Raw genomic sequence first — 16,225 nt, forward strand, 5'->3', positions numbered from 1 at the left:
GCTATCCTATCAATATGGGCCAACATTTCTAAAGAATACTATCAGCACCTTGTGGAATCAATGCCACGTAGAATTAAGGCAGTTCTGAAGGCAAAAGGGGGTCCAACACCGTTTTAGTATGGTGTTCCTAATAATTCTTTAGGTGAGTGTATATGCACAGTTCTAGCAACGTTTTCATATTTTCTGTTTTATGACTTTGTCAAAGGGGTTGTGCTGCCATTAAATGTAATTTTCTTATATTGAGCTTAAAAAATCTAGTTATTTTTTTAATTTACTTTTTGTTACAGAAATGCTCCAGTTGTAAGACATTCTCTTTAGCTCAATATGATGGCAATCGTTATTGGTTCATCTGTATTAGCAATGTTCACGTCCATCTACTGAGGTGGTCGGACATGCTCAGTTCTGTCCTTCAACTGTCACCAGCCATATCTACTGTTAGAAGCTGTGACAGTTACAGGTAGAGAGCTGCTGCAGCAAGGACATGCTCATGAGGAAGGGCACACCCCATGGGCTGCAGTAGAATAGGCACACTATTTGAGAAAGGACACACCTAGCGAGAAAGGCCAAATTCTCCTGAGAATGGACACTCCCTTTGAGCTGCAGCCTGAAGAGAATCCAGCAGAGCAATTTGAGCAATAGAAGGGGCAACTCTGGATCCATGTGAGGTCCAGGCTGGTTCTAGCTTTGTTAGAAATAGATTTTTATGTCCTAGATGATGTTTGATTTTCATTTTTACGCTAATCACGGGATAACCCCTTTAATCTTCAGAACTGGGAGGAGATGTGTCTATGATTTGGTCTGAATACGTTTAGTGACCGTCTAACAGAAGAGAATGGCGGGTGGAAAGCCGATCTTTCTTCTCATCGTCTTTCAAGGTAACATAATCCCAATATTTCAATGTAAGAAGATAGAATGAAACATTGTAACTAGTGATGAGCAAAGTTATAAAAGATTCGATTGGGCTGCTTCGTCGAATATCACAAAGAAATTGCATTTGTGACTAATTACTTCGCCATAAAGTGCATTCCTTTGTATGTAGCGGACTCAAAGACGGGGAACGGCGATCATGCCGGCCCCCCGTCATTAAACCCCTCAGACGCTGCATTCGATGCTACATTTCAGGGTTTAATCCGCTAAATAAAATAAAAACATACTCACCTTATCTATTTTCTTGTGGAGAGGCAGTTACGGCCATCTTGATTGAAGACACCACGCAAAATTTTGTCATCATGCTAGCCGGGTGCAGTGACCTTATCACGATGATGTCACTGTGCCTGGCCAGTGCACTGGCGTGGTGATGTCACCCGAGATTTTGAGCGGTATCTTCAATCACGATGGCCGCTACAGCTCTCTGCGAGAAAATTTTTTGGGGTTTTTTTTTGCCGCCATTTCAGGAAAAATAGATTAGTTACCATGAAGCGCTAGGAAATTTGGCTTTGTGGCCAGTCAAATTTTTCTTGAAATTCAGATCGAAGTCAATTTATTTGACTTCAGTTTCCTCAACACTAATTGTGACTCCAGCCTCTTGTCTTGCTGATTGTTTCCAGGCTTCTATCTGGGTTCTGTATGTCAGAAGTGGACGTTCCCTTATGAAATCACTGCTCTGAACGGCTCCTGTGTGGAGATTCCTTGTACATATCATCCTGCCAATACCTCAGGGACGTCCCGCACTGTGTGGTACTTACACAAGTATATGCATAGAGATCCAGAGATCCTAAACACCAGGGACTCATCTTCAGTAATGGCAGAATACAGAGACCGGACCTCACTGGTACCAGGAGAGAACAGCTGCACCCTGAGGATAGACCCTGTGAGAAGAAGAGATAGTGATGATTATTATCCAGGGATCACAGAAGATATAAATGCAAATAAGAAATATTCTACAAGAGTTTCTCTCTATGTCACAGGTAATTATGTAAATGATAATATTTGTTTGTATGGAGCAGTAATAGAAATAAACCCTGTGTGGTCGGATCGTACAACCATATTGTCCTCCGTCTGTCCTCTACTTCTTGCTAAACTTCTAAATATATAGAGGTAGTGTGCTGGTAAAATGTAGGGCCCTCTGCAGGTTGTGTGTGGTACTGCTGGGGTGCTCACCAAAGTTATAGATTTGATTAGGCACTATCAATTACCAGGCAGAAATAACACAACTCGAGCAGACGTTCCCTCGGGGAGGGTTGCAAACTCAGTCTAAAACAAGGTTCAAAGCTTAATGGTTTACTATAGAAATTGGGGGCACCATGCCTATACCACATTACTGCTGCGGTTACCATTTCTCATACTCATGGACCTGTGGGGCTGCTTCCTACATAAAGGTTCAGTTAGGACCTACTGCTTCAGATCAGTTCTCAGAACCCCCTGCATGTCTTCTGAACCAGTGACACTCCACCAAACCCCCTTTTGCTTAGGTCAACATTAGTGAACTCACGCTCCTGGGACCTCAGACTCAACTCAGACTCATACAGGCTGCAACCAGGACATCACTTGTCAGCCTCCTATCAGTGTAGCTACAACATACATGACCATTTGACGGGAGATGCCCCTTTTTTTCAGTGCTATTTCATGTTCTTGGTGCAGCCATCCTATTCTTAGCAGCATTACACTGCACATCTGTTTCAGCAGTACAAACACAACACATAATTGAGAATCTGAAGAGAGATTTTGTACTTACTCTACCCCAAAAAGCAGTATACTGGAAAAAATACAGTTTAAGGGGGATTTTGGAAATACAATATTGATGACCTATCCTTAGGTTATCCACATTTGATCGGTAGGGGTCCAACTCTCTAGTCCCTCCATTGTTCGGCCGTTTGAAGAGGCCGTGGTGCTCAGGTGAGCGCCGTTGCCTCCTCACAGTTTACCAAGCACAACACATACATTGCATAGTGGCTATGGTTGGTACAGCAGCTTAGCCCCATTGACTGTAATGTGACTGAGCTGGAATTATGGCATGTGGCCGATGAATGTGACGGGGCGTCCTCTCTTCAAACATCTGATAGGAGAGTCTTCGGGGAGTTAGACCCCCATCGACCATATATTGACCTTTCCTGAGGATAGATTGTCAATATGTTATTCCTGGAAAATCGGTGCTCATATTTTGTAGGGGGGGGGACCTGCATATTTACCAATGTTTTAGTTTATAAAACCAGGGTATCTAACTCCTACTCATGTGAACACCTAGACTCCACCTAAGAAAATCCACTTATGGCCAAGGTTTGTGATAGCTCTGCCCATTTTCAGCTTGGCAGAGCCCAAATGTTCTACGACTGCCTCTAAAAAACAAAGGGACATTTTTGCCATATTTGCGACAGTTGGCAACCCCCTATAGGATAACTGAAAAGTCAGAGTATGTGGTGGTTTGTAGTCTATCACCAGAGAGACACAGAGTCCTCTATAGAAAAATTTATGCAAAAGTGAAGTTGGTTAATTTTTTTCTTTAAAAATCCAATGAAACAAACAAAAGGGATCCTCTCATTTTTAAGGACTATTTTGATTGACCATATGCTTGAGTTGTCAGTTTTTCTGTGGCAGGGGAGGAAAGGGGGGGGGGGTGCAGAAAAGAGCTCCCCATATCCCAGCTTCCTAAACATGCTCCAGGGTGGGAAAGATATTAATGTTAACTGCGTTCAGATCTGAGTTTCACATTTCTTGTGGCTTTCAGGCTGTAAGCTCAGTGTTAGGTGTTAATGATTTCCAATGGTAACCCCTTTTTGCGGTTTTTCCCACTAACAATGCTTATCCCCAACCTACAACGAATGTAGCACACAAGGCATCCCCACAGAAGTGAATGGAGTGGTCACAATGTGCACCACCACTCCATTCTTATGGAATAGGAGATGTGTTGTTATTGTGCTAACCCTTTAAAAGGGGTTTTCAGAGTCTATGAAAGTAAAATAAAAAAATAAAAAAAAACACTGAAGTTACTTATTATATGACAGACTAAAGCTTAATGAGAACCTTACTGCATTTTTGATAAGGTAAAGCTTGGCTAATTTCTCCCATGTAGCTCCTTTTTTCTGCTTGAACACTTTCTGGCTGTGTGAGTGTCATTAGTGATGAAAGCAGCCCTTCTGTGCATCTACTTACCTACTGTATCTCCCAGCAATGCTGATCCATGTCCAGCACTCCTCTTTCTCTCATACTTCATCACCTACTACAACAACTCAGTCAGCTGATTCCACCCACTATACCTATTACATTCTCATTCATAGCCCAAAAATTGTCCTTTATTTGGGGCAGTTTATACACACATAGTAGTATTGAAAAAAACAAGGGCTTGTTCTGAACAAGCGGTCCAAAAATTATATATTTTTGTGAACAGCAGCAGTCAGTTTGGAACTTAATGGACAAGGCAGAAGGGTGAAATGGGAAGCTTTGTAGGGGTAGTACTAGAAGCAGGAGTAGCCGCAGTAGTAACAGCACAGTATAGAATCTGACAGACAATGCAGGAGATGTGAGGCTGTGTAGAGGTAGTAGTAATGGCAGAAGTAGAGTCAACAGTAGTGCAGTGTGCCAGCAGGACACCTTGTAAGGGGTTAAAAATGTATTTTTATGTGAATCCCATTTTAATGGTTGTGGGTAACCATCCCACTTAGTTATAGAAAGAGTTGTTAATGCTAATACAGTACAGTCCCTGACAAATACCTTGTCACTTATCTATTTTGTAGAAACTCCTGCTTTTAACCTGACTTTTAATTAATCAATTGGTGTTATAAATAGCTCATATGAAAAGCTAAAGCCCTCCCAAATGATGTTTAATGCACTGAAATAAATTAGTTTCACTGAAAAAAGATTTATCATTTAATCAAGACAGAAAAGTCAAATTTTGGCAAGACAAAAGTTTTGTCGCCTATACAGAAATTGAACAACTTTACTGCAAATCCAAAAATATGTCAGCAAATTAAGTAGTGGTGCTGTGAGATCCAAATTTAATATCTTGTATGACTTCCATGAGCTTGAAGGACAGCATCCATGTGGTTTGGCAAGGATTCATACAATTTATTGATGAAGTCATCAGGAATAGCAAAGAAAACAGTCTTGCATGCCTCCCAGAGTTCATCAATATTCTTTGGTTTCGTCTCCCATGCTTCCTCTTTCATCCACCACCACATATGCTCAATGATGTTCATGTCTGGTAACTGGGCTGGCCAATCCTGGAGCATCTTGATCTTCTTTGCCTTAAGGAACTTTTATGTGGAGATGGAAGTATGCGATGGAGCACCATCCTGCTGCAGAATTTGGCCTTTTTTTATGGTTGGGAATATAAGAGGTAGCTAAGATTTCTTGGTATTTTAGACTATTGATGTTGCCTTCCACCCTGCAGATCCCTTGCACACCCCCATACTGGATGTAACCCCAGACCATGATTTTGCCTCCACCAAACTTCACTGTTTTCTGGGTAAATCTCGGCTCCATGCGAGTTCCAGTAGGTCTCCTGCAATATTTATGGCGACTGTGGTGTAATTCAACAGAAGATTCATCAGAAAAATCCATCTTCTGCCACTTTTCCAGCGTCCATCCTTTTAGCAGGCTGTGGCCCTTGGCAAATCCCACACTTTTTTTCAATTCTTTTTTGTTTAGTGCTGGCTTTTGGGCACTAATTCGACCATGGAGGCCATTTTCAGACAGAATCCGACAAACTGTTCTGGTTGACACAGGGACTTCAGGTGACCAGGTCTCGTGGAGCTCTGCTGCAGTGGAAAATGGGCTGGCGTTGGATTTTCGAGCCAACAAACGGTCCTCTCGAGCAATTGTCTTGCGGGGTCGGCCTGACCTGGCCTTGTCCAAAATGTCTCCAGTCTTTTCAAATCATTGAAGGTGTCTGCCGCATCAGCAGTGGATCTGGTCTTCAGCCTCTTGATAATCAACACTTTAGTCTCCGGATGAATCTTAGGCATGTTTGCAGAGGTCTAGTTGCAGTTGACGTGAAGGTCTTTGTACTGGGGTTCTTTTTATACACACCTGAGACCTAAATGATCCATTATTAGTTACAGGTGAAGCTCATATGACAAGTAGAGATGTTGCGAACATAAAATTTTCCGTTCGCGAACAGCGAACGCAAATTTTCGCAAATGTTCGCGAACGGGCGAACCAGGCGAACCGCCATTGAATTCAATGGGCACGCAAATTTTAAAACCCACAGGGACTCTTTCTGGCCACAATAGTGATGGAAAAGTTGTTTCAAGGGGACTAACACCTGGACTGTGGCATGCCGGAGGGGGATCCATGGCAAAACTCCCATGGAAAATTACATAGTTGACGCAGAGTTGGATTTAAATCACCTAACAATCCAATTTTTTTTTTGAACAACGTGGTTTAAAACATCCAGTGTGTGTATACGATCAGGTATGATGTTGTATCGATCAGGTAGTGTAAGGGTTGCACCCGCTTCACAGACATTGACAGACCAAACTCCCCTTTTAATGCACCGCAAACAACCGCAAACAGTCCATTTGCCCAACCGCAAACTCCCCATTTGCACAAGGTTGAATACCAAGCTAGCCATGTCCCGTTGATGTCATTGAAGGTTTCTTCCTCCACCCAGCCACGTACAACACCAAGGGTCCCGGAAAGGTGAATTGAATTGATTTTTCGAATGGGGAGATGGTTAAAAAAACACTGGCTCCCTCCCCTTTGTTTGAATCCACGGTCACTGCGTCTGTGCCGTGCAATTTACTGTCCCACTCGATATGAGTGGTATTTCCTGTAGTTCTCTCTTCTCATCAGTTTAATCCCTGTTACGTCCCCAATCTGGGGTCCATTTATTAAATAGATTTTTCGAACGGGGAGATGGTTAAAAAATTGCTGTCTCCCTCCCCTTTGTTTGAATCCACGCCACGGTCACTGCGTCTGCGCCGTGCAATTTACTGTGCCACCCGATATGAGTGGTATTTCCTGTAGTTCTCTCTTCTCATCAGTTTAATCCCTGTTACGTCCCATATCAGGGTGGGATTGCCTTTTGTGAAAAAATATTTAGGCCGGGTACCTTCGACTGCCTTCACAGTGACAGACCAAACTCTGATACACCAAACTGAATTGATTTTAGGAACCAGGAGATGGAAAAGCAGCTTGGTCGGTCCTCTTACTCCCAAGTTGGGGCACTGCGCGTGCACGGAGCAATGTGCTGTGACACCCTATATAAGTGGTGTCTTAACTAGTCCTATTCCTATCAGTTCAATCCCTGTTACGTCTCCTATCCGGGGACGTGTGTCGAATTGATTAACCCTTGTCGAATTAACGAACCATTACGACATCCTGGAATAATTTAGTTCTGAGATTTGTACTTGATTTGTATTGGAATTGTTGGGGATTTTTTAAATTGTCTGCATTATTTCTAATAAACTATTAAGAGACTTTATTATGATTTTTTTATTTTATGTATTAAAAACCCACCCATACAACGTAAAAAAAGATAAAAAAATTTTTTTACGTTTTTTTCTATGAAAAAACATTCAGCCGCCCGATCGCTTTTGGTGTGATCATAATGAAGCAATGGCCTTATCATCAGGGGTGTGGCAACATTGCCAACACACTCATAGAGGTGATGATCGCTTCATTGTGATACGCAAGCCCCTTCACCACAACAAGGTAACGATCACGAAGGGGAATTGACACTTGTATGTGCCTTTTTTTTGTTTTGTTTTTGCAGCCACGGTGCAGCACCAGAGGCCAGAAAAATTAGGTATGTACACATGCCTGAAAAAGAATGTTATTGTTGCAGCTGCTGTTGTAGCAGCGGCCGGAAAAATTGATGTTTTCAAGGCAGAAAGGTGACTAAAACATTGCGGCTTGAACCCTAGTTGGTGGCGGAGAATTCACGAAAGTCATCCGGTATGCAGACATTAAATACAGCAGCGTGGGGACCATTTTGCGGCCAAGGCGGTCATCAGGCCTTTTGTTAGTTAAACGTATCCCCTACTGTCAGTCCTTTCAGGATCCATGCCTCATTCATCTTCATGAAGGTGAGGTAATCAACACTTTTTTGACCGAGGCGACTTCTTTTGTCAGTGACAATGCCTCCTGCTGCGCTGAAGGTCCTTTCTGACAGGACACTTGAAGCGGGGCAGGCCAGAAGTTCTATTGCAAACTGGGATAGCTCAGGCCACAGGTCAAGCCTGCACACCCAGTAGTCAAGGGGTTCATCGCTCCTCAGAGTGTCGATATCTGCAGTTAAGGCGAGGTAGTCTGCCACCTGTCGGTCGAGTCGTTCTCTAAGGCTGGATCCCGAAGGGCTGTGGCGATGTGTAGGACTGAAAAAGCTCTGCATGTACTCCATCAACAACACATCTGTAAAGCGTCCTGTCCTTGCCGCCGTGGTTGTGGTAGGAGGAGGATTACTTTCACCTCTTCCCCAGTTAGATTCCCGTTGTGCTGTGACATCCCCCTTATAAGCTGTGTAAAGCATATTTATTAGTTTGGTTTTGAATTGCTGCATCCTTTCTGACTTCCGGTAATTTGGTAACATTTCCGCCACTTTCTGCTTATACCGGGGGTCTAGTAGCGTGGCCACCCAGTACAGGTCGTTCTCCTTCATCCTTTTTATACGAGGGTCCCTCAACAGACATGACAGCATGAAAGACCCCATTTGCACAAGGTTGGATGCCGAGCTACTCATTTCCCATTCCTCCTCCTCACTGATGTCATTGACGGTCTGTTCTTCCCCCCAGCCACATACAAGACCACGGGTCCCAGATAGGTGACAACAATGAGCACCCTGGGATGCCTGCTGTGGTTGGTCTTCCTCCTCCTCAAAGCCACATTCCTCCTCTGACTCCTCTTCCTCATACTCCTCTTGCAGCGTTGCCGCAGGTCCGGCAAGCGATGATGACAAGGCTGTTTCTGGTGGTGATGGTGACCACAACTCATCCTCTTCCTCTTCACGCTCATCTACAGCCTGATCCAGCAGTCTTCGCAGGGCATGCTCCAGGAAGAAAACAAATGGGATGAGGTCACTGATGGTGCCTTCGGTGCGACTGACTAGGTTTGTCACCTCCTCAAAAGGACGCATGAGCCTACAGGCATTGCGCATGAGTATCCAGTAACGTGGCAAAAAAATTCCTAGCTCCACAGAGGCTGTCCTAGCACCCCGGTCATACAAATACTCGTTGACGGCTTTTTCTTGTTGGAGCAGGCAGTCATACATTAGGAGTGTTGAATTCCAACGTGTCGGGCTGTCGCAAATCAAGCGCCTCACTGGCATGTTGTTTCGGCGCTGAATGTCTGAAAAGTGCGCCATGGCCGTGTAGGAATGCCTGAAATGGCCACACACCTTCCTGGCCTGCTTGAGGACGTCCTGTAAGCCTGGGTACTTAGACACAAAGCGTTGTACCTAGCTAGTACTTCTCCCTCCCTCTCTTACATATCACATATCATAAGACTAAACCCATTTACCAGATCGTTTAGGATTTTCTCAATGTTACCCAGACTTGTAATAGGCTACATACACACCCCATTCACTTGGGTGTCTACATTAAAATTTCGCTACCAGATAATCAAATACCCTTTTGGATCCATCCGGCTATTTGTTTCCTTGTTCTTGTTATTGTTAATGTGTTGACGGAGATATTCAATTCCAGGAACTAGGCAGGCGTGCACCTATGTAACATCGTCCTAACGACCAGAATTTTGGTTTTCGTGCACTATTCTCTAAACTGACATAAAACTCAGCTCTGATTGCATGTCTACATTGATTGTAATGTCTTACTCCTCTGATTAGTTGTCTCTCCTGGTCTACTTGTGTGGGGATTGTCCACCCAGGTAGCTTGGGGTTTAATCTCTTGCCTTAAATAATCCTGCCTTGAAAGTATGCCATGTTCTTTTGTCTATGTATGAAAAATTCTTCATAAATAAAGAATTTACAAAAAAAAGGTGAGAGGCGGAGTGGTGGGTGGTTGAGAGGGGGCAAGGAGGACAGCAGTGGTTGACGTGGCTGAAGATGCTGGACCGGGAGGAGCATGGTGGCTTTGAGCTTGTGTGCTGCTTCTACTCGTCATCATGTGTTGATCCCATAGGCGTTTGTGATGTGTGATCATGTGCGTTCGCAAAGCAGTTGTACCTAGGTGGGTGTTGGATTTCCCACGACTCAGTTTCTTTTGGCACAGGTTGCAAATGGCATCGCTGTTGTCAGAGGCAGACACACAAAAAAATGCCACACTGCTGAGCTTTGCAATGACGGCATTCTGGTGGTGGCAACAGCATGCGTTGATTGGCGTGCTATCTGGCTGACCCCGGGTGCCGATACATGCTGTCTGACTGTGCCACTAGCTCCTTGCGATGACCTCCCCCTGCTTCCAACTCGTCTCCTCCTTCTCTCTGTCTCCCCTTCTGAACTTTCCCCCTCTTCTTCTTCTCTTCGAGCAGGCACCCACGTGGCATCCACGGACACATCGTCATCATCAACCACTTCACTTGTATCTGACACCTCAGCAAAGGAAGCAGCAGCGGGTACACCATCATCATCATCATCATCATCACACTGTACGTCTATCTGTGTAATCCTGCCTGACTGAGACATATACCTGTTATCTACATCCTCTGGCAATAATGGTTGCGCATCACTAATTTCATCCAACTGATGTGTAAATAACTCCTCTGAGGGATCAAGTGAAGCGGCTGTGGTGGTAGTGATGGTGGTGGCGGCGGGCGGGAGAGTGGTGACCAAAGCTGAGCTGAAGGAGGATGGTGTGTCAAGGTTCTTAGCGGAAGCTGTTGAAGATTGGGTGTCCTGTGTAAGCCATTCAACTATTTTCTCTGAATTTTTTGGGTTCAGGGTACGTGGCCTCTGAACACTGGGCATTATTCCAGGGCCAGTGGAAATCACAGCACCATGAACATGATGGCCCCTGCGGCGTGGCCTGCCTCTGCCTGTCATTTTTTATTAGATAAGTGTTACCATGCGTGCAAGGTACTGTGCCACCCTATATAAGTGGTGGGCAGTGGGCACAGTACAGTCTGTGTGGGCCTGACACACACGGGATTGCAAATGTGATTAGATCACAGTTAAATTTTAAATATAATTTTTTTTTGCGAAAGGTATTTGGGCGACTGACACCCTGTAACGGTATGAGTGCAGGCCTAGCCACTAGCCAGTGGACACAATACAGTATGTGTGGGCCTGACAGACACGGGCTTAAAAAATGTGATTAGATCACAGAAAAATATTAAATAATATTTTTTTTTATCTGCAAGGTATTTTCTGTCACACCCTGTATGAATGGTGTGCACACAGTGCTGTCTGTGACTGAGCCTGCAGCCTCTCACACACGGGCAGCCAGGCAACTGCAATATATATATATGAAAAGAAAAAAAAAAGCAGACTGATGTACCAGCCCTGAAAAGGGCTTTTTGGGGTGCTGTCAGGACGCTGTCCTTACAGCAGATGAGTCTGTGGACACAGAACAATGCCCTAGCTAACGCTTTCCCTATTGAATCAGCAGCAGCAGCACTCTCCCTCCTCTCACTGAGAAAGCAGCTTCCGAATGAATCTAAAATGGATGCTGTCCAGGAGGTGGGAGGGTCTGGGAGGGAGGGTCTGCTGCTGATTGGCTGGAATGTGTCTGCTGACTGTGAGGTACAGGGTCAAAGTTTACTCAATCATGATGAATAGGGGGCGGACCGAACACCGCATATGTTCGCCCGCAGCGGCGAACGCGAACAAGCTATGTTCGCCGGGAACTATTTGCCGGCGAATAGTTCGGGACATCACTAATGACAAGGCGACAACACTTATGTCGTGGCAAAAATTGACTCAATGGGCTTTACCAAGCTGTGAATATTAGAATACTTTTTGTCAGTTTTGTTTTGCACTGAAACATTAATACAAAAACTGTTGGGATTAAAATTACCCATTTCTTGTAACAAAATCTTGATTGGAAATGTATTTTAGCGGCACTTCAGGTCAATTTGTACACAAGCGACAAGACTTTTGTCAGGGACTGTACTTGTGGAGGAAAATTATGCACTACAACCACCCACATTCTTAATTGCAAATGACATGGCACAGGTCTTTGTTTTTTTTCTTTACCCTGCCCATTGGCACCCTCTTATTTAACATACATGTTATTATGAAATCTATTTAAACTGTGAGAAGTCACAGATCTGATTACTAAAAGAGGAAATTTTGTAACAGATTGCTTGGGGAAAAAAAGTACAATTTCACAACCTCTATGGGGAAAATATGTGTGGCTAGTCACACAGTAAAATATGCTTATTTGTATACTTATTAACAGTAGAAAATACCTGTCACAAAGTGAAAATAGAAAGCCCGGGAACACAAGACCACCCATAATGCCGTGCAGACAGCCAATCAGCAGATAGCCAGCCCCTGTGATGCCACAGCCCTTTAAAAGCCTCACCCCGCGTCATCTCTACCATTGTCCCGTGAGCTGAGCATAGGGAGAGACGTGACAAGCGCTAGGGACAGTGTTGCTGAAAGCTTTTAATTGTGGAAAATTGGATAGGGAGAGAGCATGGACATTGTAGGGACAGTGTAGTGAGATTGTAGGGAGAGTTTTACACACTGTAGGGAGAGCATAGGGAGACTGCAGGGGCTGTAATCTGAAGCTAAAGGAATCCATAGGAGACAGTGAAGTTTGCACCAATCCCTGTATAGGGCACTGAGCTATGTAATTAAAAAGTGTCCTCCATGTTTAATTAATAAGCAATACTATTAGAACTGGATTCTCAAATTGGCGTGTATAAACACTGTTATTGGGGGTCCACCTTGTTTATTACAAAAGCAATTCTATTAGGCCTTGAATCTCAAATTAGGGTGAATAAGCTGCCTACTTCTACTGTTATTGGGGTGTCTATCTTGTTTAATGGATAAGCAATTTAAGAGATTTAAGAGATAATATATTAATAGATAAGCACAACATGGCTTAAAAGAGCCTTTTTTCCCTCCACGACTTTTTTGGTGCTGCCTCCATGTCCTTTTGTTCCACTAAAGAGTTATTGGGACACAGCTCCTGCAAGGGCGCACAGTTTTTTTTTTTCTTTTACTAAAGACTGCTGTCTGCTTTACTTTTGGTTTAGCTAGAGGTTAGCTAGGACTGTTGGTGGCCTGCACAACGATGCACACATCCATATACTGTATGAAAACTCCCTGTCATACTGACGCACTGTAACAGTTTCACTACCAAAAAGGACTAGCTAGTCATGTTGCTGCAATGTGCAATGATGTACACCAGGATACACTCTCCCTGCAGGTCGGGATTAGAGATGAGTGAATTTCACAAAAATTTGATTCTGCCGTTTATTTTTCCGGGCTGAAGAGAGCCTTTATAGTAATGTAGAACAGTGATGGCCAGTTAGCCGTGTTCACCCGCGAACAAATGCGGGCTGCCATCTTGACTCACAAGTCCAGCGATGCACAGGTAAGCCCTTACCTGTGCCTGGGCCACGAGCCAGTCTGAAATCAAATACGGTCACCGGGAGAAGGCAGTTCCGAGAACAGCCGCAGGGGCCTTCATCGAGATGTTCTCGGAACTGGTCCCGGTGACCACATTTGTTTCAGACCGGCTCCCGACACAGGCACAGGTAAGGGCTTACCTGTACATCCCCGGACTTGTGAACACTGCGAACACTGCGAACTGGCCATCACTGGTGTAGAACACTGTGCCTTTCAGTAACACGCATAGGGAGTCTGCTGTGGTAGGGAAACAATACTGTGAGTCAGTATGACATGGAGATGACAGGCGTTGCTCTTAGAATAACTGCACACCACTTATTTTGGCAGTTATGGGGCCAAACTGACCAAATAACTCAAGTATGTGCCAAAACTGGCACCCTGGCCATGGTTCACCTTCTGCCCACGGATTCTACAAATGGCCATGGTCACCTCCGGCGGCTTAACAAAAAACTGACTGACACACCTCCAAGTAGGTGATTTTACACCCAACACTCCGCACTGACTGACTTGTACTGCTGCTGCTTCCGTGAACCCCTGTACCACTACTTTCCGGGCAGGTAGGCTTCTGCGAAGTGTGTGGTCTACTCCAGGCATGTTTGGCTCCCGACCTCCCACTGCTGCCTCCCTGATGAATCCTGGTCACGCGAGCGACTTGCTGGCTCCGCCGCTGCCTCACGGGCAAGCTGCCATCCTCTTCTCTCGATGATGATGAAGACATTATTTAATCCGGCTCCCAAGTGCGATCAGCTACATCATAATCATCGAGTACTGTCTGCATATCACTGATGTCCTCCTCAATGGTCTCTGGGTCAGGAGCCTGACCGCTCGCAACACCAGCTCCCACGCCACTCTCCTCATCACTTCTTGCCCACCTACCGGAGGAATCAGCAGATGTCTCCTCCACATCTTGGCTGGCCAGTAGCAGTTGACTGTCCTCTAGTAGTTCGTCCTTGCTGTATAGTAGAGCTGAGCCCACAGCATATAATACTTCTCTGGTAGAGGTAATAGAAAAGGACAGATGCAGGTTGAGGACAGGAGAGGGCACAGGGCCTTCTCCCGGGCCATGCCAATTAAGGGTTGTGTCTGACGAACCCACGACTCTTGGCTGGGGGTGTCTGATGTCACTTGGGACGAAGTGCATGAACAAGTCAACCATTCAAGAACCGCTGGGTTGCTGGTCAAGACACAACCGCTAGATAACACAGAGAGCTCAGGCCTCTCGCTGCGACTCCTGCTGCCACGCCCCGAAACTCTGCTGCGACCTGTGCCTGCGCCAGAAACATTTAGGCCTCTGCCACTCCCCTGTGAAGGGCCTGACATACTGTTAGATCAAATAAATAAATACAATTTTAATTAAAACACCCCAAAAAAGTCAGTAATTTTTTCAAATCACCACACAATGGCTAATAAGCCCTTTTTTTCCCACTAATAGACGCCAAAATAGGCTTTAGAACATATAACTGCACCACTGAACGGCAAATATATATTTTTTTGCCACTAAAACATGCCAAAAAGAGCTTTAGAACATATAATTGCACTGCTGAACCTCAAATATTATATATTTTTGTGCCAGTAATACACGCCAAAAAGGGCTGTAATTTTCTCACTTCACCACGCAACAGCTAATAAGCCCTTTTTTCCACCACTAATACAAGCCAAAAATGCTTTAGAACATATAACTGCACCGCACAAGGGCAAATAAGACGTAGAAATATTTCCTTGTAATAACCCCTGTTAATATCTGTATCACACAGCACTTGCACCCCAATAACAAGAACGGTTTGCTGGAATTACAGAGCTGTATAATGGCAATTTGGATCCCCAGTCAGTGCAGCAAGGTGTAATAGGATTGTTCCTATTACCCAGGCTGTAACCTCCCCGACTGAACCCTTTTCTGCTTTAATACTGCGGAATGGTTCCTCCCTATTCTTTCCCTGACCTTCTATACAGCAAAATAACAGTTTTAAAGTCTTTTCTACCACTGTCCCTAGTGCCTGCTGATGTCTCTTCCTGCACTAAGTACACTGGAAAATGTCTGAATCCAAGAAGGCTGAGGCTATTTATGGGGCTGTGACATCACAGGGCTGGCTGGCTGCTGATTGGCTGCATGCATGGCATTGTGGGTGATGCCTCGTTCCCAGAGTTCCTTGCTCCATGTCCTAACACGTGCAGCAGCCATTTTAGGAAAAAATGTGGTTCGTTACCACAAAGTGTGAGTAAATTCAGATTCGGTGCAAATCCGATCGAATTCAACATCATCAACTTCGATTTGCTTATCTCTAGTCTTGATATAGCTGATTTAACGGGCTTCGTGACAAATAAATTCTTAACAAAGCAAATTTTATTTAAAAATTTGGCAAAGCGTCCAAGTCAAATTTTTTTAAACTTCGCTCATCTCTTCCATCCAATATCTTTCCTCCTGAATGGCTGCCAGGCTGACTGTGGGGCATAATGGGCATGCCCACCGGCTAGGCACCCACTCAAGGTGATATCATCCTCTGACTTCATTTTCCCCATCTTTATTCCCTCAACATTGTACTGAATTTTGTAGGTAAAATGGTGGCTTGCTCTCCATTCAAGGCAGGGGCCTGTTCTTGAATAAAAGAGAGTTCCAGAAGTACATCAACTGGATATTTATGGCATATCCCATCGAAATACCATAACAGTCCAGATGGGACAACTCCTTTAACTCCTTTTTCACCATAAACCTTTTTTTCGTTGTTCTTTCCTTGCCGTCTTCTAAGAGCCATAAAGTTTTTTTAACATTTCCATTCACATAACTGTATAAGGGCTTGTTTTTTGCAGGACCAGTTG

General features: G+C 44.5%; 1 protein-coding gene across 3 annotated transcripts in view; it reads left to right on the forward strand.

Annotated features, from left to right (window-relative positions):
• The window catches only part of LOC122927099 (sialic acid-binding Ig-like lectin 13), a 131,612-nt gene that overhangs the window by 22,877 nt on the left and 92,510 nt on the right, over positions 1–16,225 (forward strand). For all 3 annotated transcript variants that reach the window (XR_006387755.1, XM_044278680.1, XM_044278681.1), the window contains exons 2-3: positions 769–875; positions 1,548–1,907. Coding sequence is in view for 2 of the 3 variants with exons in the window: in XM_044278680.1 (XP_044134615.1) it covers positions 833–875; positions 1,548–1,907 (403 nt within the window). In the remaining variant the exon portion in view is untranslated. The remainder of the gene's footprint in view (positions 1–768; positions 876–1,547; positions 1,908–16,225) is intronic.

This window comes from Bufo gargarizans, chromosome 2, assembly GCF_014858855.1.
Source record: "Bufo gargarizans isolate SCDJY-AF-19 chromosome 2, ASM1485885v1, whole genome shotgun sequence".
Taxonomy (NCBI): domain Eukaryota; kingdom Metazoa; phylum Chordata; class Amphibia; order Anura; family Bufonidae; genus Bufo; species Bufo gargarizans.